The sequence below is a fragment of the Phascolarctos cinereus genome, unplaced genomic scaffold, assembly GCF_003287225.1.
Source record: "Phascolarctos cinereus isolate Bilbo 61053 unplaced genomic scaffold, phaCin_HiC Scaffold_2;HRSCAF=192, whole genome shotgun sequence".
Classification (NCBI taxonomy): domain Eukaryota; kingdom Metazoa; phylum Chordata; class Mammalia; order Diprotodontia; family Phascolarctidae; genus Phascolarctos; species Phascolarctos cinereus.
In genome coordinates, this window is record NW_027555625.1 from 336,636,249 (window position 1) to 336,664,219 (window position 27,971).

General features: G+C 36.4%; 2 protein-coding genes across 5 annotated transcripts in view; one reads left to right on the top strand and one right to left on the bottom strand.

Annotated features, from left to right (window-relative positions):
* The first annotated feature begins 2,518 nt into the window (after positions 1-2,518).
* Positions 2,519-27,537, top strand: PAX9 (paired box 9). Of its 2 annotated transcripts, XM_078150321.1 has the most exons (5): positions 2,519-2,716; positions 3,590-4,216; positions 7,684-7,823; positions 17,877-18,099; positions 26,932-27,537. In XM_078150321.1, the coding sequence occupies exons 1-5, from the start codon at positions 2,713-2,715 to the stop codon at positions 26,949-26,951; spliced, it is 1,014 nt and encodes a 337-aa protein (XP_078006447.1). In that variant the 5' UTR covers positions 2,519-2,712; the 3' UTR covers positions 26,952-27,537. The 2 variants fall into 2 exon arrangements, with proteins under 2 accessions (XP_078006447.1, XP_020847015.1); XM_020991356.2 differs by lacking the exon at positions 26,932-27,537 and having other exon boundaries at positions 2,520-2,716; positions 17,877-21,082.
* Positions 19,183-27,971, bottom strand: part of SLC25A21 (solute carrier family 25 member 21) — a 697,719-nt gene continuing 688,930 nt past the window's right edge. For 2 of the 3 annotated variants that reach the window (XM_078150324.1, XM_078150323.1), the window contains 3 exons: positions 26,871-27,052; positions 25,944-25,996; positions 22,426-22,488 (listed from right to left, as the gene is read on the bottom strand). In XM_078150324.1, coding sequence (XP_078006450.1) covers positions 22,427-22,488; positions 25,944-25,996; positions 26,871-27,052 — 297 coding nt within the window. In that variant the 3' untranslated portion in view covers position 22,426. Of the gene's footprint in view, positions 20,294-22,425; positions 22,489-25,943; positions 25,997-26,870; positions 27,053-27,971 lie in introns of those variants that run through there. The other variant, XM_078150322.1, reaches the window with a different exon arrangement.

The following is a 27,971-nucleotide window of genomic DNA, read 5'->3' on the forward strand; positions in this document are numbered from 1 at the left end:
GACACGGTCGCTGCTAATAAACCTTTTCTCTAAGCCACTTTTTACAGGACGCGTTGGGAACACACATTCAGAGCAGGTGAGAGAGGGCTAGAACCTTCGTGTTAAGGTAGTGGGAGCGGTAAATTAGATACAAAAGAGGCTTGTAGCCGATGCACCCAAGGGGGGGTGGGGAGAGGGGCGTGTAGGTAAGTGTGGAGAGGTAGGTAGTAGGCAATGGTTAAAGCGAACTACTGAAGTAAATGGAAAGTGGAAGACGTAAGGCAGAAAGGCATTGGAAATGTTCTAGATTGCAGAAAGGGGAACCTGTGGTGTAGAATCACTCAAAAAATTTCGAATTCCTTGGTGAGAATCTTTAGAGCTCAACCATCTAGACTCTCTGGGGAAGCGGGAGACGACTGGAAAAACCTAATTATTAAAGGGAAACCATCCAAGTTGGTCCAGTCTCCCCAAATCATTACATTATGGTCAGGAGAGAAAGAATGCTATACGTTGAAGCTGACAATTGTAGTCAACATAACCGTTAGTGGGATTGTTTTTTATAGACGTATTTTAAGTTTAAGAATGATGTTTTAATATAAATTTTTATGTAGTAAAATTTGCCATTTGTTATTGAACGGAAATTAAGCATCTCACTGAATTAAGCATAAGGCCCAACAAGTGAACTTCTTTTTAAAAATCTCTTTGTAGATGGCTGAAACAAATCAGAATATTCTGAAAAGATGGGTGCCCTGGTCAAGTTTTGGTACGAATATTATCTAGGCAGATTAAAAATCCAGAAGACTTTAATGTCCCAATATTATTTCTAGTTTGGAACTTTTCATGGTATTTTGACTGTAAACCATTAAGGATTTACACATATAAAAAGAGCCATGGAATCTATAGATGAGTTCCTATAAGAGTTCTTTTATTTTTTGTATTTGTTTTGAGCAGTTGGTGATTTATTATTATTATTATTATTATCATCATCATCATCATCGTCATTATTATTATTATTGTTGGGAACATTTCTCCTAGGTCTGCTTCTTCCTAGACGGATGATCTTGAGAAAGCCAACTTAAGGTCTTAATCTCAGACTCCTCTCCTATAAAATGGGAATAACTATACGACAAACTTGACTGCCGACCTCATAGGGTTGTTAGGGTGACGAAATGAAAATCCACTATTTGGAACCATTTTGTAAATTGCAAAGTGTTTCAAATATAAAGTATATTGTACTTTATGTAAATTATCATTGTGATTAATAAGAAATAGTCCTCCAGTCAGGTTCAAAAAGACATACTCAATCTTGTTTTCAGTTTAAGTAACATATTCCACAATCTACAAAATCATCAACATTTGAACTCAGTAATCTTAGCCACGAGTGTGTATCAAGACCTTTACAATTTCTATGTTAATGCAGAAGTATCCAAAAAGTCAGGAAGTTTGTGTATACATACGCACACACAAGAACATGAACACACACGCAAGCACGCGGGCATGACATTTTCATCTTCCTTTCACCGAATCTTTCTGATTTAGGTCAAAGCATTTCTTCCGAACATTTGAACCTGAACACAATTATGTTTGTTAAACATCAGTTAGGAACAACAGCAGTTCAATGGGAAACAACTTCCGAATGTCAGAGTTCCTCATGGTTGGCTTGTACCAGGTGAAGATTTCACCTAGAGAACTAAGATAGCCAAAATGCAGCTGTCCTGCTACAGCTTTAGTGTTGTGCTTTAGTATTGTAATTAAAGACTACTCACAGAAGCTGGGTCCCACTTCCCTCAGACCTGGCCGTTCTTTCTGACAGCAGGTTCTACGTAGAGAAGACAGTCATTTGGTGGGGGCACTGAACTTCTTAAAGGCAAAGCTGGTAATGCCACCAGCTTCTGAATTCGAACACTTCTCAGGTAACGATTTTCTGTGGGAAGGTTATTGAGCCTTACCAACCTTCTCCCGGACACTGAATTTGGGTGGTCTCAATGGGCCTACCTTTCTTTCGCTGTGACAGAGTTTGTAAAGGTGGCTCTTTACGCCAAAGTTATGACACCATTACAGATTATATAGTTCTGTATACTTTTCTTGTCTTTCCTCAACCAGCACTTTTCAACTCATGTGTTCACTGCAATTATGTGATATTCGCCTAAAAAGGTACTAACAATGCTAATCTGCTATGTGTTTTTGACTCAATATAGTTGCTCCCTTCTCTTCCCGGTCCACATCCTCCATAATCTGGTTTAATGTTTTAATTTGACTATTCAGTATATATTTAATCTTGATTTTTGCCTTCTCTTTGAGTTACAATTGGGCAGAAGTTAAATATTCATTTCTATTGTTATTTAGTAATCCAGGTGCTGAGCACGCCTAAAAGAGGGAACGGAAGGAGCTTCCAGGATTACTCTGTCTGTTACCATCTACAGCCAATCTCAAAGTCGTTTTCTTTGAGGCCCGCCTCTTTGGAGGTGGGTCTATGGTGATTGATAGGCAGAGACACCCAGCCCAACTCAGCCCAGCCCACTTTACTGCTTAGATTGAAATGCAGAACTCATACCTCTTTCATCGGGGCACCGACTTCCTTTTATTCCTTTCCCTCTTTAAGTTCTTGTTGTCTGCTGCTGGGATCAACAGGAGGGACCCGTAGCCCGAGCTAGAGGAGAGAAAAGCACTAAGGAGGTAGTGAAAGTTGTTGAGAGTCTAGAGCGGCTGCTCATTGGTGTCCTGCTCAAAGTAATGGGTAAGTGACTGCGTGCAGTATCGGGGAAATTTTCTGTACTGTCAGAATGGGTGGGAGGATAAGTGGCAGGGGGTGGGAGGTGAGAGAGAGAGAGAGAGAGAGAGAGAGAGAGAGAGAGAGAGAGAGAGAGAGAGAGAGAGAGAGAGAGAGAGAGAGAGAGAGAGAATCATAAGCAAATAAATTGTGACTGGAGAGTCACAACTTGCTTACTGACTTTGCTCGTGTTTCTACAAGTTGTAACAATGAGTTAAAGGTCAGTAGTACAGAGAGATCTAATGGCTGGCTGGGTGATTATTAAAGCCATTAGAGTAAAGGAACGTTTACATCATGGATCACTAGAGAACCGGTGGTGGCATTCTATTAGACAGGCACCCTCAACATATTTGGTTTCCCCTTGAATCTATCTACAGAACTGGCTGGGCAGACTATCAAGCTGAGCATAACGTGTGGAAACACAGGGAGTTTGTGAATCCAATGAACTAATTGTGTCCGATTTCCTTTAGTCAGTTTTGAGAACTCCAATGATCCGACTGACTCTTATTTTTAAATTGCTTGCGTCTGGAGCAATTGGCGAGCTTGGACCGCGGAAGGAGGGTGGGTGATGAAGCAACCAGACAGCTAATTTCAGTGAGGCTTCCGAACCGTGCAATTTGGAGGATTCACTTAGGTTTGGCACTTGGAGTAGGAAGGATTGTCACTTGATAGACCCGTAGGAGCTCTTAGAGGGACCGTCCCAGGGCTCCTTCCTCCTCCTCCCCCCGGACCTTCAGGAAGGAGGAAGACTGGTGCTCTGACAGTTGTCACAATACTGCGTGTGTATGATTGTGTGCATGCGCGAGCGCGCGCATTGTTTTCGTGTATGTTCTTTTGCAGAGCCAGCCTTCGGGGAGGTCAACCAGCTGGGAGGGGTATTCGTAAACGGAAGGCCCCTACCCAACGCCATCAGACTCCGCATCGTGGAACTGGCCCAATTGGGCATCCGACCCTGTGACATCAGCCGACAGTTAAGGGTATCCCATGGCTGTGTCAGTAAGATACTGGCGCGCTACAATGAGACTGGCTCCATCTTACCTGGGGCGATTGGGGGAAGCAAACCCCGGGTCACCACCCCTACTGTGGTGAAACATATCCGGACCTACAAACAGAGGGACCCAGGAATCTTTGCCTGGGAAATCCGTGATCGTTTGCTAGCAGACGGTGTGTGTGATAAGTACAACGTGCCTTCGGTCAGTTCCATCAGCCGAATCCTACGAAACAAAATTGGGAACCTGTCTCAGCAGAGCCAGTACGACTCTTACAAACAACATCAACCACCTCCGCAACCCGCCTTGCCTTATAACCACATATACTCCTATCCGAGTCCCATCACTGCAGCTGCAGCCAAAGTACCCACTCCTCCCGGAGTTCCCGGAATTCCCGGCAATATGGCCATGCCTCGAACCTGGCCCTCTTCGCACTCTGTCACGGATATCCTGGGAATCCGCTCCATCACAGACCAAGGTAAGTTCAGGCCACTGTGAGGTTGGGGGCTGAGAGGGAGGGAATAGTGGCAGCGATGCTCATCTTTTCCTTGCCCATCCTTACCTCGCCACACACTCCTCTTCAAGACTTTCAAACCTCTTTAGTATTCTCCACTTGGAGAACTATTTGTTTACAAATTGTTTTCTGACCCTTCTAAAGGGAAGACATTTTTATTGGGAAGTATAGAGAGTCCTCTATCCCTCTGACCTAGGAATTGCAATTCATTAATTTAAAAAAAAATGTTTTTGCTTCACCTCTAACTACTAGCCTCGGAAGCCAGACTCCTTACCAACCAAACTCCTGTTCCACATGCTCCTTTTCTTTTTCCTTCTTCCTCCCTTGCTTCAGGATATGTTGTAGATTTTTGTTCTCTAAAATTTGGTTCAAATTACTAATCCAAGGCAGTGTAACTTCAGGTTTAAATAGCAGTGGAGAAGAGAAAAGGATCCAGCTAAGTATTCGAAAGCCAAATATAGTCTACTCAGCTCCCGGACTCATGGAGCTGGGGCTTTGCATTGAAATTGCAGGGTTCCCCTTCTCGGATTCTCGCAATCAGGCCAAATTTGCTCAGACAGGAAGTTCAAATGTCACCTAATTGGTTTCATTCTTATGCTTTACTTTATGAAACAGTGAGTGAGCCAAAAAGAAAAAAAACATGGGTTACTTTGTGTGGCTGTCCTTCCAGGGACTAATTTTCTGCTTTATTACTGTTCTTTCCGACGATCTACCTTTCATTTCGGAAGGGGTAGAAGAGAAAGAAAGTAGGAGGGAGATAATGTCAAATTTTGTTGATTGCTGTTTCTCTTTACCTAAAATCTGCACATTCTTGTTAATAACCCTTTGAACCGTTAATTTTGTCTAAAGTGAAATAAACTACGATTCCTTATACTCAGCGCCTTGCCTTTCTTTTTTCTCCCCTTCGTACTTTTTGCCCTCTGCACCTCCGGTTTTGCAGAGTAGCTGTGTTTTGATTTTGCACTTTTAGCTGCAATAGGAGCTTACTCTCCTTTTCCTTTTCTATCCCCTGCCCTGGCCCCCAATGACAACCCCAACTCCAACATACACACGTTCTTCCTCCCACGACCTTTTTCTACATTGATAGACCAGGGAGCGCTTTTGTTGGTTCTTTTTTTGTTTTTCGGCCAGGCAGATTGTCTCCCCAAGGTCCAAGGCGATCAGTATTTCCGAAAGCGAAGTTTGTTTTCTTTTACTAAGCTGTTAAAACACCATCAAGTCAAAGTGCCGAAGAGGCAGATCTCAAATGATAAGTGAGGACCGAATCGTGTAAGCCTTACTTGTCTAACCGCTCTCTATGGGTATGAAAACAACGGAGGGGCAATTCTATTTTGGGAGGGGTAGATACCTTCAGTTATTTCCTCCTTTATTAACACCACATTGACACAGTTGCCTCTTTCAGTAACCAAACAAGACCATGACTTTTCATTCCCTTGTTGTCGATAATAGCATTTAAAAGACTCTTCTAAAAGCATGATTCTTACCCTCATCAGAGCCAGCGAGGTTAGGGTGAACAGAACACTGGAAGCTGCATTCTGAGGGTTGTTTGCCCTTGATTTATAGGATAAACTGACCTCCATGACATTTAAAGGAAGCTCCTATTCATGGGAAAGTGTGAGATCTGCAGGAGTGGGGGCTCTCTGAGAGATCTCAATTTCTTAAGACATCTGCTGGCTGGTGCCCATCGACTGCATTTTGCTACGGAAGACGGAGAGATATAGACAGCTCTGAGTTGGAACATAGCCTCAGTCCAAATGGGAACATGACTTAATTCATTTATGGGGAAAATTCATTCAACAGGGGCAGACAGTTGAATGTCGAAAAGAATATTGTTCTCCCACAAGAATCGTAGTTAGACTAAGTGTCACTTGGCAGTTTCTCGGATTAGTGAGTGAGGAGGGAAAAGTCTTCATTGTGATTTTTTTTTAATGTTCTATAACATTGAAAATCTTGCTCGTGAAAAATCAATATTTCACCTAATTGTTGTTCCTCAGCATTCCATTGTTGGTACACACACACACACACACACACACACACACACACACACACACACACACTGTGTGCATATGGAATTTAAAAAAAAAAAGCCTAACTCTTCAATCCTTATCACTTCAAAATAAAATGTTGCGAAGTGTGCTTGTCTTTAACTTTGTGTCTCTTTTAAAAGAAGTATACTAATAGAAAAGTGCTGACAAATGAATAAGCATAGCTTCATTTTAGAATTGTGTTGTGTAGGTCAATTGAAAATCAAAAGGATTCCTGAATCTTTCCCTCCTCTTCCTAAAATTTTGAAGTATTGAACTTGCTTTTATTATATTATCTTTCTCTTCCTTGCATGATCTCTTTTTGTCTAACTCTTTCTGTAAAACCCAGCATTTTAGAGTGGTAGACAACTTATTTATTTTCACAGTCCCTCATTTTCTCATAAATACTTCTACTGTTCACATCCGACACCTTACTAGTACATATATCCAGATATTACCCTCCATCTATATAACTGTAACTGTGTTAGACAATCCAGATCAGGAGTACACTTGAGAGAAGTGGGCATTTGTGTAATCAATTCTAAATATGTATAAGTCATATTATTTGTTTATATGTTTTCAAAGGACTTTGGAAGTATTTATTTGTGTCCATAGTTAAGTTTTTCATGTGCCCTTTGGCAAGTCTGATGAGACACCTCCTTATTGTAATGTTTTATTTTTTTTAATTCATAATTGAAGGAAATGTTAAATTTCAATTCTAGATTAGTGAAAATAAGGATTTGTTTTCCAGAAATTCCCCCCCCCCAAATGGATCGTGGACCCCAGTTTACCCCTGAATTCCATCAACTTACACAATAGATGTGAAATACAGAGGGATATCTGTAAACACAAACACATTTACACTAAGCCTGAGATGCAGGCAGTCTTTTTATTTTCAGCACCAGCCTTCTTGATCTTGGTCAGCCTGCTGTGGACTTTGGGTTTAAGATGAAGAAGAGGAAGTAGGCTTTGCCTCTTGCCTCTTCTTTTTCTTTCCCTGATGCGGGAAAACATGCTTTCTCAAGTTTCCTTCTCCAGTTTCTCCACTAAAGTCAGGTGGAAAAATAAAAGTATTTTTTTAAGCAAAAATATTGATGGAAGAGTTAAGGCGAAGGGCCACTTGAAACCTATTTTGAATGGAGCATAATGCAGGCTATACCTTGATTCGAAAAGACCAAGAGAAAGGGCTTGGCCCAGTGCTGAGGAGGGGTAGGGGAAGACAAGAGAGGAATCTGACTGAATTCTGTGGACTCGGGATTTAGAGGCATCACTTTGCTCCTTTCTGGGGATTCTAGGCCAGGGGAGGAGAGTTTAGATGCACCCAGAAATCACAGAGTCGTCCTTGTGCAGCCCGAGCCAGGCTCCAGTCTCCCTAACTTCTGCCTTTCTCCTGTACTTCCACCGCAGTGAGCGACAGCTCCCCCTACCACAGTCCAAAGGTGGAAGAGTGGAGCAGTTTGGGCCGAAACAACTTCCCCACCCCTACCCCGCACCCGGTCAACGGGCTGGAGAAAGGGTCTTTGGAGCAGGAGGCCAAATATGGACAGGTAAGGAAAGACTGAGGGACAAGGGGCACCCCTGAAGCTCAACTTTTAGGAAGGGTCCAGATCCCCTCATATACCTCTCTTCCGAAAGGTAGTGGTACTGGCACACTCGGAGACTAACCAGGGGTTCATACTGTATATTTTTTAAGCCCAGTAGTACAGTGAAAAGTCAGGAGACCTGAGTTTGAATCCTGACTCATTTGTGTGATTTTAGCAAGTTACTGTGTCTTAGCTTCCTCATCTGCAAAAAGAGGGGATTGCACTAGATAATTATAACTATAACAATTGATAAGTTTTGCCATGTTCTTTACACACTTTTAATCCTCAAAACTATCCTATGACATAGGTACTGTTGTCTCCATTTTACAGGCCAGGAAACTGAAACTAGGAGAGATTAATTAAGTGACTTGTTGCCAGATGATCTCTAAAGTTCCTCCCAACTCTGAATTCTATGATTTTATGACTTTTTGGATGAGGAATATTCTAGTTCTAGTCACTGTCAGGATGGTATACCAAGTTGTTAGAATGTTAAGAGCCAGGACCTCCTGCTCTGTTTTTCCAAGAAGCAGAGGCAGAGAACTGCCTAAACTCAAAGTTCCCTTTCTCTATTTTCACCTACTTTGAACCTCTCCAGTTGCCCAAGTTAGCCTAAAGTTCCTGTTAGCCTAAAGTGGGTAATCAAAAATGGATCCCTAACTCGGAAGAAATATTTTCTTGATATGACTCACCCCTGGTAGAATGGAAGCCCCAGGAGCCACAACATTGACTGAACAGTCTTGAGGTTTCCTGCTGCCAGAGCCAGAGCAGATCCTTTCGCCTACAAAGCACAAATCTCCTCAACCCTCACCCTCACTCCTAAACCTTACCCTCAGGAGGTGCAGAGACTCTGTGCAAAGACAGAAGAAATGACAGGGCCAGACTTAATGCTTTAAGAATTTCAGGATGGCATTGGATAAAGGCAGGAGGCCAGTTGTCAGATCTGGAGCCCAGCATTCTCTAGTTGTCAGTCCTGAATCCAGGGGAGAGGAGGAGGCTGGGATGGAGGATGACACAAGGAGCTCCTTCCTGGCATAGGGAAAAATGTTTGAGTCTTGACCAGCAACCCCTTACACTCATCACCAGCCAGAGTCAGGGTAGAGGTTTCTGGTGGCTCAGAAGTGCCCAAAGTAGAAAGAAAAGAAAGGCATAAAGTCTATAGTTCTAATTACAAATTCATCTAGAGTTCTCTTTCCCAACTGCTCTCCCATTGGCAGTGCTGCAGAAAACTTTAAATAGAGGTTTCTGATTAATGCCTGCCGTGGCTGACTTGTGAGTCAAGACAACCAGACTGCGGGTATTTTCTGGCTTAGGGATTATGCACTTTATTCTTAATTTTAAACACTTCCCGGAATTACTGTGGCCATCACAAACCAAAACCTGCCACACAGGGAAGTGTAGCAACTAGATAAACTTAATAAAATTAGCATTTGCCGATTAAAGGTCAAATCATAATCTCCCAAAAGAAAACCTCAAATTGTACTGAATGGCGGTGGACTGTTTAATTTTTGTTTCCTTCCCTCCCTCAAAAGGAGGTATTAAGGCACTCATTTTTTCAAAGAAAACCGACCAACCACAACAACAACAACTACAACAAAACCCAAGCCAAATAAAGATTACCACCCTAGAGTTTTCAATCTAAATTCAACAGCTAAGTACATACTCAGCACTTAAGTACATACTCAGACTTGTAAGTTACAAATATACTCAAATGTTTCTATATTACCCTTACCCCAAACATACCTCAAGTCAGAATTTTGAAAACTCCGAATACCTACCTTTCACTGAGGGTCTTTATTTTTGAGTTTTAAAGATTTCTCTTTCCCAGAAAAAAAAAAAGATTACTAATGTAAATTGAGCTTTTTGCTTATGTTAAGTTCTTGGAAATCCCAGATGGACTCTCCCTTTTACAAAAACTTTCTTTCCCCCATGTTAATAACTTAAAGAAGAAAAAAATTACACATATTATCGCATTGCATTCTCCCTACAACACAATGAGGTAAGCAAAGGCCTGAATATAAAAAGTTTGAGAATTGTTCAAAATAACACCACTGTTAAGTAGTCCAGTGAAGACTAGAAGATTTTTTTTTTTATTATTTCCCTGGCCAGAATCAGAATATTTATTTTCCCTCTTCGGTGATACAGAACCCCCACCAAAACATTTACTAACAAGGAAAGAGTTTTCTCTTTGTAAATTCTATTCCTGCTAAAAGTAATATTGGTAAGCAAAAATTGTGAAGAGGGCTTTGATGTTGTCTTTCTGAACGAGCAGGCTACACACATACACACAGTATTAATGCTGAACTTTTAGCAATTGAATTCACTTTTCTGAATTGAAGAGCATAGCATATTATGTTCTTGAGCTCAATCTTCAGGTCTCCAAGGACTTTGATAGACATTATTATGCATCCTCTGAATAGCATGAAGAAATACACAGATGGAAAGGATTTTAATGTTCTCTTAGGCTGCCTCTTTATAACTGAAGAAATCAGCTGCTCTATAGGTAATTCCTCAATGCAAAAAAGACCTTGAGTCTCTTTTCCTATCATTTAACCAAACTGTAAATCTTTTAAAAATATTAAATAAATTTTTTTCATATATAAAGTTCATAAATTTCACAAAGTTAAAACAATAAAAAGTATAAGTTTGAACACTGAATTATTTGCTTCAAGATGCATTCTGAACCTTTAATAAAATTGCTTACATTTGACAGATTGAATATTCAGATTCAGTAGATCTCAGAACTGAACCAGACACAGAACTGAAAGAACCAGCAAGTCAAATAATAAGTGATGTATGTGCTCAGGAGGAGAAAACTAAAGCTGAAAACTGATTTTTTTTCCACCCCAAAGAAAAGCTGGTATATGTCAAAGTAACCAATGAATATTCTTATTTGCATTCTAATTTTGTACAGATAAGGAACTATATACTGCATTATTATATTTAGACAATTAAAAATAATGCAAATGTTTAAGTAATGAAAAAGATGTCTAACCACTTTGAAGTCTTTGAGTGCATTGTTGTTAATTTTCTAAGGATCTCAGTACTTAAAATGTGCTGGGCATTTTAATATTAACTTAAGCTTAATTTAAACATTAAATAATATATCACTTTAACTTTTGCAAAACACTTTACACACTTTGTTTCATTTGAGCCTCACTGTAACCCTTTACTGCAAGGTATTATTTTGGGCATTTTACAGATAAGAGAACTTGGGCTTGTAAAGGTTAAACGATTAACTGATGGTCACACTGTAAGTATCAGAGGCAGTATTTGAACTCAGCTTTTTCTAGTTCAGGAGGAAATCCGCTATTACCAACATGATTTTGTAGATCAAAAAGAATCCTATATGAACTTGGAGATTCAAACACCATTTGATTCTGGACATGTAATATAATTCCTTGGCTAAAAATTCATACATATGTATATACAGGCTCACATATGTGCATATATCTTTTCATTGTCTAAAAAAGCACAACTTTATTAATATTACTTTTGAAGATATCATCAACATTTTCAATCTAAAATGCAAAGCTTTTGGTAATACATTTGATCTCCAAGTGTGCAACTTTTTGGGGTTGCATGGCTAAAAGGTCACAATTCATGATATTTAAACAATTTGTTACTCTTAAAGGGCATTTATTAACACAATAGATATCATTATTTAACTTCCTTATACTGTGCAGTATAGATGCATATTACACATTCTCTCTCTCATTTTATAAATGAGGAAATGTAACCTTGTAGGGCCTGAGTCACTTATTCAAGGTTAGGCATCGAATCAAGGGAAAAATCCAGATTCTTCAGGCTCAAGTCATAAAACTCCACCAAAGTAACTTTCAAATCATAATAAGTGCTGGGGCAGAAGAGAGGTGGTATGGGAAAGTTTCAAAAAGGCAAATTTAGATCTGATGTCAGGAAAAACTTCCTAACAACTAGAGCTATCAAAAATGGAATGGTCTGTCTTAAGAAATGGAGGTCTCCAAGTAGATGCTAGATGATGACTCACTGGTATATTATAGTGTGGAGATTCCTTTTGTGTTTGGGTTGGACTAGATGACCACTGAAGTCTCTTCCAACTCTCAAATTCTATGAGTCTATATGAGACTACAACAGCGAAAAGCATAGATTTGATTGGCTCTTTTATGCTGGTGTTTTTGCTTTCCAATTTAAGCTCCAAAGAATGTCTGCTGAATTCCTCATAATTAGAGCCTCATGCACATTTCAGCTACACATTCACGTGTGAGGGAAAGCTCAGCATAATGTTTTCAAGTGTTTTTAACATTACTGCACTGTATGATTGGCATTTTATGGTACCTTTTAGTAGTCCATATCTCCTACCACATCAGACAAATTGGAATGTCTTGCACATAAATACTAATAAATTCAGATTGCCTTTATCCACAGATAAAAATTGAGACATTATCATTAAGCTTCAAAAAGAAAAATACCTACTCTGCTTATTGCTCTATGAAGAAATTCTTTCTTCCATTCTTTTGTGGCTAGTTCCTTTCCAACTTTGGTATTGGTAGCACATAACCCTTGGTGACCATTGTCATTTAATACAAAAGATTTCACAAGGAATAATGAGAATTTAGCCCTTTTATACCCTTTTACATATTACTTAATGAATTGGTAGCTTGTATTAGTTTAAATTACTTTGTAAATTATTTGCAGACATTCCAAAGTTTCCCAGAAAAACTTTTGAAAAGTTATTTATTTATGGTCTAACTGAAAAGAAAATTAAAAGTTAGGTTTTCTGGCTTTGGGTCACAGGTATTATCTTCACTTTAGGATAAAATAACATTTCTTCTTTGTAATTTGTGATGATCTCAATTATGAAAGTATTAGACTGGTTGATTTTAACTAAGAGTATTAACAAGTAAATCTTTGATGATGAATCATGTCAAATATAATGCTTTCATAAAACTTCATATTTTTAAAAGGTAATGTCAATTTTTACATTATTTTAAGGCTGATAATGTTATATTTTTAAATCATAAAATGCAGGAAAAAACATATATGCTTTATAGTTTTGCATTCCCCAGTGACATTTAGACCTGCAACTTGATAACTAAATATAATTAAGATCCTTTTTGATGAATGTTGAAACCACTATTACAACTGTCATTTCATTTTATCAGATTTTTTTTTTTTGGTCAGCTCAGTACACACTGGATTAAGGGAAGGGATTGGCAGTCAGAAAGAATGATTACACAAAACATTTAGGGATCTTTGTTTATTAATATATCCCAATGCTTTTTCTTGTTTATGATTTTGAGATAGGAATTCCAGATAAAACACATCTGTACTTGTAGCCAAATGTACTTTACAAAAGTGCTAACAAAAAGCAAATTCAAATAATAAGTTAGAGAGAATAGTTCTTTGGAATTATTGAGTGGATTAAAGATTGGGTAAGGGATCTGGCTCTCTTCCTCTAGATTTTCTTTAAGAGGAACATTATTGCATGGACAGACAATTCCCAGAATTTAAAGAATAATCGGTAGCTTCCAATGGCCAGACAGTTGTCATACCAGTTTCTTCTGTGGTCACCATTGTTTGAATACCAACAGGCTTCCATTTTTTCTCTCTGTGGTGTGAAAGAGACACAAACACTTCAGGATCAAACAATAAGATAGGGTAGAATTTTTATTTGTCGTTAGTGCTTTGATCACTCAGAAGATAATGCTTATTCTGTGACAAAGTATGCATACTCATTCAAAGGCAAAATAACATATCTTTGGACAAAAATTTCATATGTTCAATGATTGTGGCTTTTTGAGGTCACAGACCTATACAAACCCAGGTAACTTTATTTACTTTCTATAATTTGGCAATTTACTCTTTTTCATTTTAATAATGCCTTTGCTTAGCAACAGTATGTTTTTACAAGTTATTTCTAACATTAATCTTCTAACACTGTTGTTCAATCATTCAGTCACGTCCACGTCTTCGTGACCCCATGGACTACAGCATGTCAGGCCCTTCTATCCTCTACGATTTCCTGAAGTCTGTCCGAGTTCATATTTGTTCTTTCCTAGTGGGTTTCATTTTCTACTTTTTGAGAAATCTCAACAACCAAAAAAGTGCTCTTTCTAGAGGATTCTCTTTTGTCTGTTTGTATTAGTACTAGTAAATATTGTTTTCAAAACCAGGCAGAAAACAGACTGGTTCTGGGGAGCCTTGTTTTGGGGAAGAATTATTGTGAGTCTTTAAAGAATATATACATATAAAAGAGACTAATGGATTGAGCTTTTATTTATAGCATCATTAGGTAAAGCCATTTTCAAAAATGAAATTTTCATTACTGATATTTCATTAGGAAAATTTGTTTACTCTTCCCTGGAGATTCCATATTATTGGTTGATTTATAAATTGTATTTACAATCTCATTAAATGGAATAATTTAGTGCATTTACTTCTATTTTATTTATGGTGTACATTTGGGAGTCTTTAGTTAACCTAAGTACAGCTTTTCAAATTGGTTATACACCCTTCATTGAAAATATTAAGTACATTCTGGAAGTCTAGACCCATGTGCTGATTTAGTGGGAAGAATAAAGAAATAGAGTGGCTACCTGTAGTATTGCTTTCTTTGCTGTGGAAAATTTTACTCCTTCAGTGGCTGTTTCATAAATATCAATTGACTTTGTCTTGTGGAGACCTGTGGTTTTCAGCAGTGGCACTTTCTAAATTAATAGTGAGAAAATTGAAGTGTTTATGGAGTTTCCAGAGTGAATGTATAATGAAGGTGGCAGGGGACAGGCTCACTTTGATGTTCAGAATCTGGGCCCTCATCTCTCCAACTCTAAGTTTATAAAGTTAAGAATGTGTTTTTTTAAATAAAAAAGAGCACTTTCTCAAACTGAGGTCATTCTTTAGCTTAACTAAAAACAAAGACTTTCTGGATAACTATTTAAAGGAATGTTTTATTGTTCTGGGTGTTAGAGAAAGTCATTTAGCCTTTCGGTGCTGCTTTTAAAGGAAGATGACAAGTTTAACCTCTCTCATAGGGGTTTTGGGAGGAGTACATAATAAAAATGACCCAAATCTCTAGCAAATTTTAAAGTGCTATAAAGTGTTTAATAATAATGAGATTCCCAACAAACACCAAGTTTGGGGCCCTGAAGATACAGAAATTGAGTTGACATGAAAAAAGGAAGCAAATTAGCAGCATACCTAGCCTGAGCTAGTAAATCTAGTCATGAAGGGAAGCACCTGAAGGTAATATTGGCTAGATTCCAATGTTCCAGATCCCCTAGGTTCTGAAAGTATTCTATAAAAAAAGAATCTGATCCAGCATTGTTTCCCAGAGGAGCTCTGAATGAAGTTTTTCTTCAGAGAGAAACCTTGGCATATTTAGTGAGGTGTGGGCACTAGAACAAAATATGACTGGAAAAGTTTCAATAGAGAACAGAGGGGAACACAATAATAGTGGGTAAGGAGACATAAGGTACAAGGGCAATGATTAACATTGAGAGGGTAGGGAGGATGCAATTTTAACAAAAGCAGAAATTTCAGTAAAAATGTTTGTCATATAGACTAACTGTTGGTAAAAAAACATGTAGGGAGAAAAAGCAATAATTAGAAAATGGATGTTGTAAAGGGGGAAAATAGAATTCCTCCACCTAATTATTTTTGTTCATTGAAAAATTAAAAGGTTTGAAGGTGGACGAAGTTTTTCCCCTTACAAAAGTGTTATACATGATGAGTTTTAGCATATGCTAGCTATTTGATGCAGCTATTATTGGAAGTACAATGATAAGCCTTTTCATTTTAAGAAAAAAAAAAGCATTTTCAAAGTTGAGAGAGGTGCTATATGTTAGTCATTTCCCCACAGGAAATAGGATTTCTTGTTTATTATCAGAATACAAAGCACCAATAGTATAAGTTTATATCTTTGCTAAGGAATACCTCTAGAACTGAAAGGTGAAATTCAGTGCTTACCATTCATAGTGGTCAAAAGAAGACCAACTACAGATGTGAAAAGCTTTCAAAAAGGGAACTGAATTCACCTTTAGCAACTAATTTCTCCTGGTCTATTGAAAACTCCTCAAAAATGTCTTAAAACATCCTTCCATTTATTATTTTTGCTCAAAGATTTCTATCCTGTAACTTTTCTCCTAAATCTCTAGTACTTTTCCTCTTCAGGGTAATAGGACTTTCTGGAAAGGGTCACCATGCTACCTCTAGAATAAGCATAAAAAAGTTAACAGTATATATCCAGTTTTATGTGTTTCAATTCTTAGACAAAGAACAAAGTTTTAATGAGAAGCTCTATTTGAAATTTATTTTATTCTTTCTAAGAGATACCTAAAAGAAGCATAATGGTACACTTAGCAAAATTTCCCAGTTATTCCTAAAGATAGAAAATCATAGGATGTGTTTACATCAACCAAAGGAACCAAATTTGCTCAACAAGTGATAAAGAAAAATTACAGCAAGCTGAATTAAATTATGCAAATTAAATTAGAATATAGTGAAAGTCATTGGATTTTACATTTTGGAAGGAATTTAGAGAATATCTAGTGGGGAAAAGACCTTGTTTGTTATTTAAATTTTACCTTTGAATTGAATTTTTCTATTTAATTCAGTATTTTGGACATATATATGAATATACACATACATTTATACACATATTTATATTATAAAAGATACATATATTTGTGTGTATGTGTATATATGTGTGTCTAAGATACCGTATATTCATTTATGTACAGATCTTGAATAACAGAAAATTTTTCTGAAAAGCAAACTTCCCCAGTCATGCTTTCATTAGAAAAATATGTCAAAACTTGTTGACTCAAGTCACCATTAAGAAGTAAGATTTATTCTTTACTTTTTTTTTAACAATGTACAAAGTAATTTGAAGTAAACTATAAAACTGATTTGAAGAGCACAAAGGAAGTCCATGCTAGAGTCAGTTATTATTCAGCGTTTCTTGTGTGGTGTTGATAGTAACAATAATGATAGTATTCCAAAAGTGCATAATTTCCTAAGGAGTTGTTTCTGACAAACTACAATCTTTTTTTTTAATGACAATTTTAAATTTATTTCTAATAGTTCATTGATATAACTTTAAAACTTATGATTGATTCAATAACTTTTTGAGTGAATTATCCAAACAATTTCAGAATGGTTTGGTAACTATTTATGAGAACACTTAACATTTAACATAACATTTAAATGGGAGGCTTCTTTCTTGAAAAAGAATCCTGATAGAAAATTAATTTCTCACCCATACACCAGTTATTTCAGAGTTTCTTCATGTTTTTGCATGTAGTGGACCCTTTTAATAATCTGGTTATGTTTATGGCTCTTTTCTCAGAATATTGTTCTTAAGAGCATAAATTTACAAAAGAAACCAAAAGTTGTTGAAAATAAATACGTAATTTGTTTACCATTCAAGTTCACAGACCCCTGAATTCTATCCTCAGACCATCCCCGCTGCCTTTGAGGTGAAGAATCTTCAGATTAAGAACTCCTGAGCTCTGTAAAAAACCTTAATCAAGACAAAAACAAAAGCAAAACAAAAACCCTGTTGTTTGCTTGTCTTTTGTCAAGTAGGCTTTTATGGTAAGAAAGCTAAAACACTTAACTATGTCATATTTAAGGAAGGTCATGTGCATCGTGACTTCCTATTGACAGCTGAGCCCTGCTGTCTTCTTTATTAGAAAGAAACTATTCACTATGAGCTTGCACAAACACTTCGAGGAAAGAGTCAGAGAAAATGAATAGAGGTTGATTTCTATAGCCAAACAAAGTGCTAGGGAGCTTGATGAGTATCATTTCTTCCCTCACCCAATGCCCTAGCCCAGAGGAGTGAAAAATAATAAGACAGTGCTATTTGGGGTTTGTGCTATGCCTTTTGTCCTAATAATATGAAACCAAATCTTCAGACTGTAGTTAAATAACTTGCTCAAGGCCAACCTCTTACTTCTTCCTAAGAACCTGCTTTCTATTTTTCAAATATAATTATTTTTCTTCCCTCTACCTCTTTTCTTCTCCTATCCATTTCAGGCAACAAATGGTCTCCCAGCCGTCAGCAGTTTTGTGTCAGCATCCAGCATGGCTCCTTATCCTACCCCAGCCCAAGTGCCACCTTATATGACATACAGTGCTGCTCCTTCTGGTTATGTTGCTGGACATGGTTGGCAGCATGCTGGCAGCACTCCACTTTCCCCCCACAACTGTGACATCCCAGCATCGCTGACATTCAAGGGCATGCAGACAGCCAGAGAAGGTAGTCACTCTGTTACAGCTTCTGCTCTCTGATATGAAGTTCAGTTTGGAACAACTTCATCCCAACCTGTTTCACTCCGCATCAGTCAGTCCTCTTCCTTCCCCCAAGGCCATACTACCCTATCCCTTCTATTCCCAAATCTTTCCCACTTCCTTTTCTAAATTCACATCCTTTGTGTTAATGACACGTAGATATTTCTCGGCCTAACTTCTCTTCTACAAAAAAGCTGAAATAATTTTAGGATTTAAATAACAGAAGCAACATTAAGGAATGGAGACATTTTCTATGGCCCACACAGAGTTTTTACTTGTGGAAGAAACCTGCATCCCTCAAAGGGCTCAAGAAACTTTTTTGATTTCATTGGTAAAACCACACGTGTATATTTATTCTAAATCAACCTGAACTTTTAAAATGTGCAATTTGTTGTTAAGGTTTGTGAAAATCAATAAAGGAAAATAAACATAGAAAAAAGTTATGTTATACCCTCTAATCAACCAAGGTGACTGAGTAAGCTTTGATTCACAATTTATCCACCTACAGAACAAATCAACAACCAACCTGTTTGAATGAACCAATTTATCTTGACAGATGACTTAATGAGGGTGCGAGTGGAATTGTATGTAGAACCAAGACAATATCTCAATTACTGTTCCTTCTGGTGTTTCAACCTGGTTCCAAAGGCATGATTGTTTATATTTTCTATCATTCTGTAAATATAGCTTCGGGTAGCACTTGTGTTTTTGTTTCTTGGTACTTTGCTATTCCTCTATGTCCCCACCAATCTTCATACATTTTAGAAGAAATTTTTTTTTAAAAAAAGTGATTTTCTGGCAATCTCTGACTTTGGTGGTGGGCTACTCAGGCACTGGGAATGTGGACTCCACACCCCACCAATTTTTATATATGCAGTGAAGGCTTCAACATCTCATGAAGGACATTTTCTTTGTACAGCAGAGGAATCAAAAGGCAAACAAGACAAGTCAGTTTCCCCTACTGTACCTTAACTGAACTACACACATGCCAAGCATAAAAAGGCAAGCAGGTGGAACATATCTGAACAACAACAAAAAACTATAGAGGAAGTCACTTAGAAGCTTAAGTTTAATGTGAAACAAAATGCAAAGACAATTTTTTACAATGAACTTAAGTTAAAAGAAAAACCACTGTGAAACAAAGTTGTACTTTTATTGTTGACTTACATGTATGTTCAGCAATTTCAGCTCAAAATTGTGTTGTAATTTAAAGAAAATGGAAAGTTCGGTTCTAATGAATGTAAAAATGGCTTGCTGTGAAGTTTACATTGTTGTACAGGAGCATGTTTCACTTACAGGTAAACTGGTGGTGGTACTAGACAAACAAATGTTACTTAATTTTTAACAAATTCCCTTTACTAATATCTGGATTCACAGAAAACTTTTAATTGCTAAATCATTCCATCTCAATTATATTCTGATTTAATGTTAATTACAGAAAATGTGTGTGTGTGTGTGTGTGTGTGTGTGTGTGTGTGTGTGTGTGTGTTTGTACATCTTAACTGCTTTCTTGGGCAAAATTCTACAGGATTTTTTTCTGTTCTGTTTAGAAACTTCTTCACATGCTTGAAAATGGAAGCATGGAAATGATTTGATATCTTTTTAAATTGGCAAAACTCATTTATTAGAATGCTAATATATTGTGGGGTTTTTTGACTTGTGCAATAACTAAAAGGGTATGTCACTAGATATGGATGTTAAAGATTACATTCATAAAATAGTTGTGATTTCTATATTTCTATGCTATACATAGCTTATATGGCAATTCAGTTCCTGCTACATCAATTTCATGGCCTCATCTGAAACTCAGATAACTAGATTAGCTAATTTTCAAATCATTCCCACAAAAACAATAAACAAACTCCCCACAAAAGTCATGACCAAGGAAGTCCTTTCCCACCCCTACCCCGTTCAAGCAGCTGTCTTGTAGCAGCCAAAGCAACCTAACTTCTATGCTATAAACAGGCTTATAACTTCAGGAGAACGAGTAAGCAATTGGAGCAGTTGAATTCTCAGGGCTTCCTTTGATCTTGTTAAACTCTTATTGACATCTAGGAGTTTCAAGTCTAGTGAAAAAGTAGACTATAAACCAAAAGAATGAGAGGTGCCAGTCCAATGTTTTGTGGACACTTTAAAAATTGTCCAAAGAGGGGCTTTTCTGCCTGTCAGAAAAAAAAAACTGACATAGTTAATATAATTAGAATTACCATTGTCAAATGTTTTGCAGAGTTTTCCAGGTAAATAACACTAATTGTTATTGGGCAGAAATGAAACCAAATATTTTTATTTCTTTTTTATCCTGTTTTCAAAAGTCTCTTGTTATTATGTTATTTATAATTAATTTCTTCTGGTTCTTGTATTTTTTTTAATATGGAAAACAAATTTTTTTTTTGTCTAAAGGTTTAACATCAGAGAGCTCACATGGTGTAAATTGAAAATGACAAAGCAAGCCCTAAACATTATTTGATATTGGAACTATCTCACAACTTGAAGTCACTCAAAAAACTAAAAAGTAAGGGCAATGCAGTGAAGTTTTTGTTTGATTATTTTTGTTCATTATCATTGATATATCCTCTCTGTTTCCCAGAGAGTAAAAGTATTCTTTTTAGACTGGCAGATATAATCTTTAGATATATTTTTCCACACTGTCCATAAGGAGAGGCTGACACTTCAGTTACATGGCCTTTATGCAGGCGAAGTCCTCTTTGATATAATTTGGAAACAGAACCTGTGTAGTTAAAATGCAATTGGATCTTATTGAAGGCACATTCTAATTTTTCTTTGCATTTCTGCTTTTAATTGTCCTTTTATTAAAAGATTGGGCTGAAATATAATTAAACATCATGTTGGAAAGGATGTACAACAGAAGGCTGTGTATGTATATAAGTATATTAAAAGCCTTTTATTTTTATATTTTGAATGCTCTAACTTAATAAAAATAATAATGACAATGTTATCTTTTAATTTAATTTTAAAAATGTTTCTAACAAAAATTTCCTCATGGTATTAGTTCACTTCGGTATAAGTGTTGTCTAGAAGGGGAAAATCTCTTTGCTGATTTAATCCATGCCATACATCTATAACAACAAGGTATTGTTATAGAATCTGATGCGCTTACATAAAAACCAAAGACATTTTTATTAGTACATGTTACTACAAGAATCTTTGGAAATGCTAAGAATGCTTACCTATTCTAAACATTTTCACCTTCATGATATATCATAGACAGAAGACTTCACACCTGAGCTATCATTCACGATTAATAATAAGGAATGTAATTTTGCTTTGTGCATTTTTCCTAATAATCACATAAAAATTATACAAAAAAACTGGACAATAAATAGTGGCTTTCATTTGTGATTTAGAATAAAACAGTTAGCAAGAAAGTATTTCTAAATAAGTATTCAAAAAAGGAGAGTTTATTGTATTAAATTTAATGTTTCCCAGTCAAGAATTTCTGACATAATGATTTGTAAACTTGGTCCACTTCAAACAAAGTTCAAAATAATATGATAACCAGTAAAATTTATATAGATATAATATATATATATATATATATATACATATGTGTGTGTGTATGTACACACATACATATATGATATATAATAGGAACATTCACATATTGCTATATTTATAGCATCATCCATTCAGATTAATTATTTGAAATAGTGAAAGTGTTAGTCAATGGAATAATTAAAACATTTCAAAATTAACTTTGGTATCACTATTTCAAAAATTTTCCTACAGTAAATGTTCATTTTCATGTGCTTAAAATATTTTCACAGTATTTTTAAAAATTAAAGTACCTATATAGAAATTTAATTATAGAATATTTAAACAAATTTAAAAATCCTTGTTTTTCATCTAAGCACTTGAGCACAGTTAAAATGGCAGCAAAATTGTTTAATTTTCTTGAACATATTTTTCTTTGACTTTGATAAAGTAATTATTGATATGGTAAAGATGAAATATGAATTGTGGCACCAAAATGTTATAGAATTCATTCAAGTTCCTATGAATGTGGTGTCTATATGAGTATTCTCCCATTCTGGTTACATATTTGCTCTAGATTACTTTTATCTCCATGTTCCAGATAATGTGATTGTAATTACAGTTTGAAATATATCCAGATACATATTTAAATAATTTCTAGATGTATTTGTTCTTTAGGAAAGTTGCTTTCTCCTTTACAATTTATCTGCCTGTCAACACTAATATTAGATTCTGCTCTGATCACTGTGTTATAGAGCAGATGTCCATTATCTCTAAAAAAACTTTCATAGGCAATCCTTACATCACCAGTTTTCCTGAAGCCAATGATACACATATTCATAAGCCAAAAGCATCAGTGCACCACCTGAAAAAGAAAAAAAAGATTATCATTATTCAATTCTTATGGTATCTGCAGTCTTTTCTTTCCTGTCTTCCAATGTCCTTCAATGCTCTGTTATACATGTATACATATACATGATATAATCATATATTATACCTTACATATGTTATCATAGAGGTCTCATAAAAATCAAGACCACATCAACTTTCAAGATTTTCCATCAGACTTTTCAAACCATTTTTAATTTTAAAGTGTAAATAGAAACATATTTAATCATGTTAAGACATGGCTTGAATGCAAACACATTTTTAGAATCTAAAACTACAATGCAAAAATGACTGATGCAGTTTAGAAGGATATTGTTTGACACTTTGTTTTTTAATCCTAAGATTTAGATAGAATGGAACAGAAACTACAAGGGAGGGGAGATGAGGGTTGGTTATTGATGATTCTGTATAAAATAATTCACAGACATGACAGATACATGAGTGTTTTGAAGGGTATACATTGTCTCTGATACTACTACAATAATCTGAGGTGCTCAATGCTGCGTTTACTTACACTCATGTAGAACTGTGTGAAAAGTTTCAGAAGCTTACACATATTTTGTACAGAATCTATATGACACTGGGGGAGGGGGAGAGAGATGAATGATTTACATTTTAGGGGAGAATAGAACTAGATGATCTGAGTTACTTTATGTGAACTGCCACAAATTTTTATAAAACTAAGGGCATATAACTATAAGCATATAAGCATGCTTCTGTAACCATATACATAAGATAATTTTCATTTTTAGCTTATGAATAATTTTTTTCTACTAGATTCCACTCAGCTGCAACATCCTCTTTCTAGTATCAGCAAATTGAAATGATCACATTTCAAAGGTTAGCAATCTGTAATCTTTTTCCTCTATTATAATTATATGTTCACAATGGTAGCCAAGAACATGCAGAATTAGATGGCTGAGATGATGTTAAGAGGTTAAAGTGCACGGGGCAGCTAGTTGGCCCTGGAATCAGGAGGACCTGAATTCAAATCCAGCCTCAGACAATTTACACTAGCTGTGCAACCCTGGGCAAGTCACTTAATGCCAATTGCCTCACAGAGAGAGAGAGAGAGAGAGAGAGAGACAGAGAGAGAGAGAGAGAGAGAGAGAGAGAGAGAGAGAGACAGAGAGAGAGAGAGAGAGACAGAGAGAGAGAGAGAGAGAGAGAGAGACAGACAGAGAGAGAGAGAGAGAGAGAGAGAGAGAGAGAGAGAGAGAGAGAGAGAAATTAAACTATGCACTACAACATACTTTCTTTTGGGAGAAGGACCAAGTCTCTTAGCTACACATCACCAATAATATTAAATTGGGAAGGAGTTGGATTGGACGCTTAAGCAGCATAGTAGTAAAGATAAACACTGCCCTAGGAATTAGATAGAAAGCCCAAATGTGAGTCCTGGTTTTTTTACTAAGTAGTTTCCCTGAAGTGGGATAAATCACTTACCTTTCTGGGCCTAATTTTCCTCATCTAGAAGATAAAGTTCTTCATCTAGGTAATCTTCATGAGCATTTTGGTGATTCTTTAACCTAGGAATACTCATGTAAATCCTATGTCCTTCCTCTCTCTTACTGGATTAGAATCTTTATCATTACCTCCAACATTGTTACCCCCAAACTTTCATACACAGCTCCCCCCCACAACCTATCATTTTAATTTTCTTTGAAATTGGTGAGGTTTGTATAATGCGAACAAAAGAGGTCAGACCTTTCAGTAGGTATTCAGTCATTTAAAATTTTATTTAGGCTGAATAGTAAGTTGTGAACAATCTTCATAACTAGTTTTAACACCATAGCAATTGTGAATATGTCATGGGAAAAAAATTCAAAAGCCAACTAAACATTTGCGAGCAAACTTGGGTTAAGAACATTTAAGAGTTTTGGATTAAGGTTCCACTCAATTACCACTTTAGCTAAACTCTCCCTGGTCACCACTGTCTTTAGGCCCTTTCCCTCCAGTAGAGACTATGATTTGTTCTAACATGAGGTCTTTTACAGGGTAGTGAAGGAAAATGTAGTGTACTTGCAAAGCAATTTTTAAAAAAATCAACATTCTTTACTACTGTGTTAGTGTATGGAGTAGTAGAAATAAAGCAGGTGGACCACTCCCGGCCCAAATCCATCTTCAAAAGACTGTTTGAAGAAAAGGTTCAAGGGATTTGGGGTGGGGGAGGGGAAGAGGCAGAGAAAGATCTTCCTAAATGGATGAAAATGCATCATGATTATTGATTACTGGCTTCTGGTCAGGTTTGAAAGTAGTGAAAAATCAGATTCATAAGTGGAGAGCCAAAGTTATTTCTCTTTTAACAGGGGTTATATGTTATAGGAAGAAGACAAGTTAAGAATAGAAGAGGGTATTGGAATAATTAATTTTATTACCAGGGTGGTTGAATAAATGAGTGTGGCCTGTTAGCTCATATGTGTGGTCTACTGCATACTTTTGCACTTATTCACAAGGTTACATATAATCCAGAGCTATTTGCCCAGGGTTGAATCCAGAGGAATAATATTATTGTCTATTTACATAGGGATAGCTGATTTTTCCTGTGAGATATAACCACGATTGTATGTATATGTGTGTGTGTGTGTGTGTGTATGTGTATGTGTACTTCACTCCTTAAGTAAAGAAAATCAACAGTTTTCACACAGGTGTTCCTATCTAAAGACAGAGGCAAAGAAAGGTCAGTATCAACTGAGAAAAATATGTAAAGTGCTTAACTTAAGGTGCTATATCATTATAAGGTGAATTATTATTATTTATTTTATATTATTTATTATTATTTTATAATACAATTATTATTATCATTATTATTATTTATACTATTTGTAGGAAACAGAATTCTCATCTTTCTTGGGTTTGCCTTTTTTCTAAAGTTATGGTGACAAACCATGCTTTGGCTTATGAAGCTTTCTTGCAAACAAAAGGAATACTTCTCTAAGGCAACCTGACATCTTTCCCTTTTCTCCCACCTCTTCATCCCAACATTTTAAATGATTTTTCTTTGAAAAAGGAGGCAAGGCAGGACCCAAGAATAAACTGGGAGCAGAAGGATTTTCTTGATGGGATGCTTGTTTTCTTACAGATTTTTCCTTCAGTATGATGTCACTATATGCCATAAGGTAGTCCAAGCTTGTGGGTTTTTCTGAGTTGTTTTTTTTTGTTTGTTTGTTTTGTTTTTCTTTTTTTTTATATTTACTTAACTTGGTGTTTGGCTTCTATCAGGATTTCAGCAAGGTTACAAATATTTCTTTTTAAAAGGTAGACAACTATCTTAAAGATTCATTAACAACTTTAAATCCTCAAGGTCTCTACTTTTTTTTGACTTGTTTTGGGGTGTGGGGGGAATTTTTATTGTGTTGGTGATAGATAAATTTTTTTAAAGACACTAAGAAAACAAAGAAGGAAGGATAGAAATAATGGAGACATCATTACCTGGTCCAAGTCTTATAATCTTGGGAAGCAAGCCTTTGTACAAAGCAAAAAACCTACAATCAGAAGGATTGAGAAACATTTTTATTCTGAAAACAAAATGGGATTGTTTCTAGATGCTAGCCCTGCACTTAAAAGTAATTATTTGAAATTACACATATCCAAAACCAGACAGTACCTACTTAAGTGGCCTATGCAGTCAATTGGATGAGGAGAAAGAGTTAATCAATGCTCCATTACCAAATCTTTCCTGATCCTGTCCAATCAGAAATATGCCTTTCATCAGTAAGATGGTTTTTCCTTTCAGGTAATGTCTTATTTTCAAGACAGCTGTTAGTTACATGGGCAAAATGACTTCTATAATTGAATTTTTAAACCCCCCAAGTCAATCCTCGCTTATGAGCAAAATGCAGCATAGTCAAAGCAAAAATGTTACTTTTTAGCTTGAGAGAGACATAAAAATTAGAAAGGCAGAGGAAAGGAAAGATGTCACAATACAAAGACATGATGAGCTCACACTTCTCATATTCACCCTCATAGAAGTATATAGTAAAGGTTATGTTTTAGTGGTTTTCAGTCAAAAATTTAAATTTTCTGGCCTTAGCTTTGAAAAAAATGCATTACTAAACATGATGTGAATTGACAAGTCAAAGTCTCATCTTGGGCCTCTCAGGCAAATATAGGCACTTGAGGTAAATGAAGCACACTGTTCTATGGTAGAACATAAACTTTGATAGTGTCAGAACCCTTTCTAAACAACAGAGAATTCTCTCACTTTACAGTAAGTTTCTCAGATGTTGCATAGAGCTCCTCAGATGCATGCACAAAGCAAAGGGCTTTATAGCCCTAATAAAAATGGAAGTAAAATACGCTTTTACAATAGTTGAGCAAAACCATAGGCTTTTGCCATTATTAAAATAGGAATGTTACCCTTCTTCCTGATAGATCGTTGCCATTGTTTTAAAACAGGTTATATACTTGATCTCTCCAGGAACTGGTTGTGGCCCTTGAATCCTACTTTTGGCAACATCAAAAGGAATGTTAATGATTGAAGCTGTTATGCCAGAGAGAAGACCGATCCCAAATTTTCTCCAAAACTCCAAGATTGGATTCTAAAAGAAAAGAAGAATTAACCAACAAAAAAGGAAACAAAAGCCCATAAGTATGTTTAACACCACAAAGGAATATGCACCTAAATGGAAAACTCATACTGCCCAACTTGAGTGCATACATGCTAGTCCAGAGGAACCCGTTAGGATTTCCTCGGCTGGAACTTGTTTTCTTGACAATCCCATTGGCTATGTTTTTACACATGGTCTAAATTGCTGAAGTACACATTTCCTCACACAGGATTTATAAACACAGTTCATAAAGAAAGACTGGCATGGCATATGGGGATGATTTGTATAATTGGGCTTCACAATGTACTTAGTATTACTGTATCAAAACAGGAGAAATCCAAGCGCACTATTAGCTAATTGGCCAGAATATTTTACAAATGACAGCAACTTCCACCATGAAGCCTACTAAAATGCTCATTTGTGTGTTGGACCCCCAAATGTTAAATTAAATAAAGGCTAATCTCAGTCTGCTGCTATTCCCCTCCAGGTTTTTTGCATTTATTTTCACGTGTAGCTGATCCACTGTACTAGGAAGTGCTAGCTTCCTGTTATTAACAAACCAACTTGGGACCACTGCAAAACAGCCTGTGACATTCTGTGCATTATAAACAGTAGTAGCAAGTCACTGAGGTAATTGGCTGAAGAATTTACAACACATTGTTTCTGAATCTACTCTTCCTTCATGGCAAGGAAAGAGAAGAGAAAAAAGAAAGAATAGAACAGAAAAAAAACCAAGAAAAAAGAAAACAAATGTTTAAAAAATTCTTCCTCTATTTGAATTTTGTTCTTTCAAATTGGTTTGATTTGATTTCCTTTAACTTGCTTCCCTCCCCTGGTATGCTTTCTGACATCAAAGTCCTTAATTAGGGCTTATGTGGGAGTCACTTTCCTTCAGACAAATTCTTAGCCT

What these genes read in the sequence shown, in the direction of transcription:
- PAX9 (XM_020991356.2), top strand. An exon ending in CCGCTCCATCACAGACCAAG is followed by an intron (nt 4,217 to 7,683) that starts GTAAGTTCAGGC and finishes CTTCCACCGCAG; the next exon opens with TGAGCGACAGCTCCCCCTAC. An exon ending in AGGAGGCCAAATATGGACAG is followed by an intron (nt 7,824 to 17,876) that starts GTAAGGAAAGAC and finishes TATCCATTTCAG; the next exon opens with GCAACAAATGGTCTCCCAGC.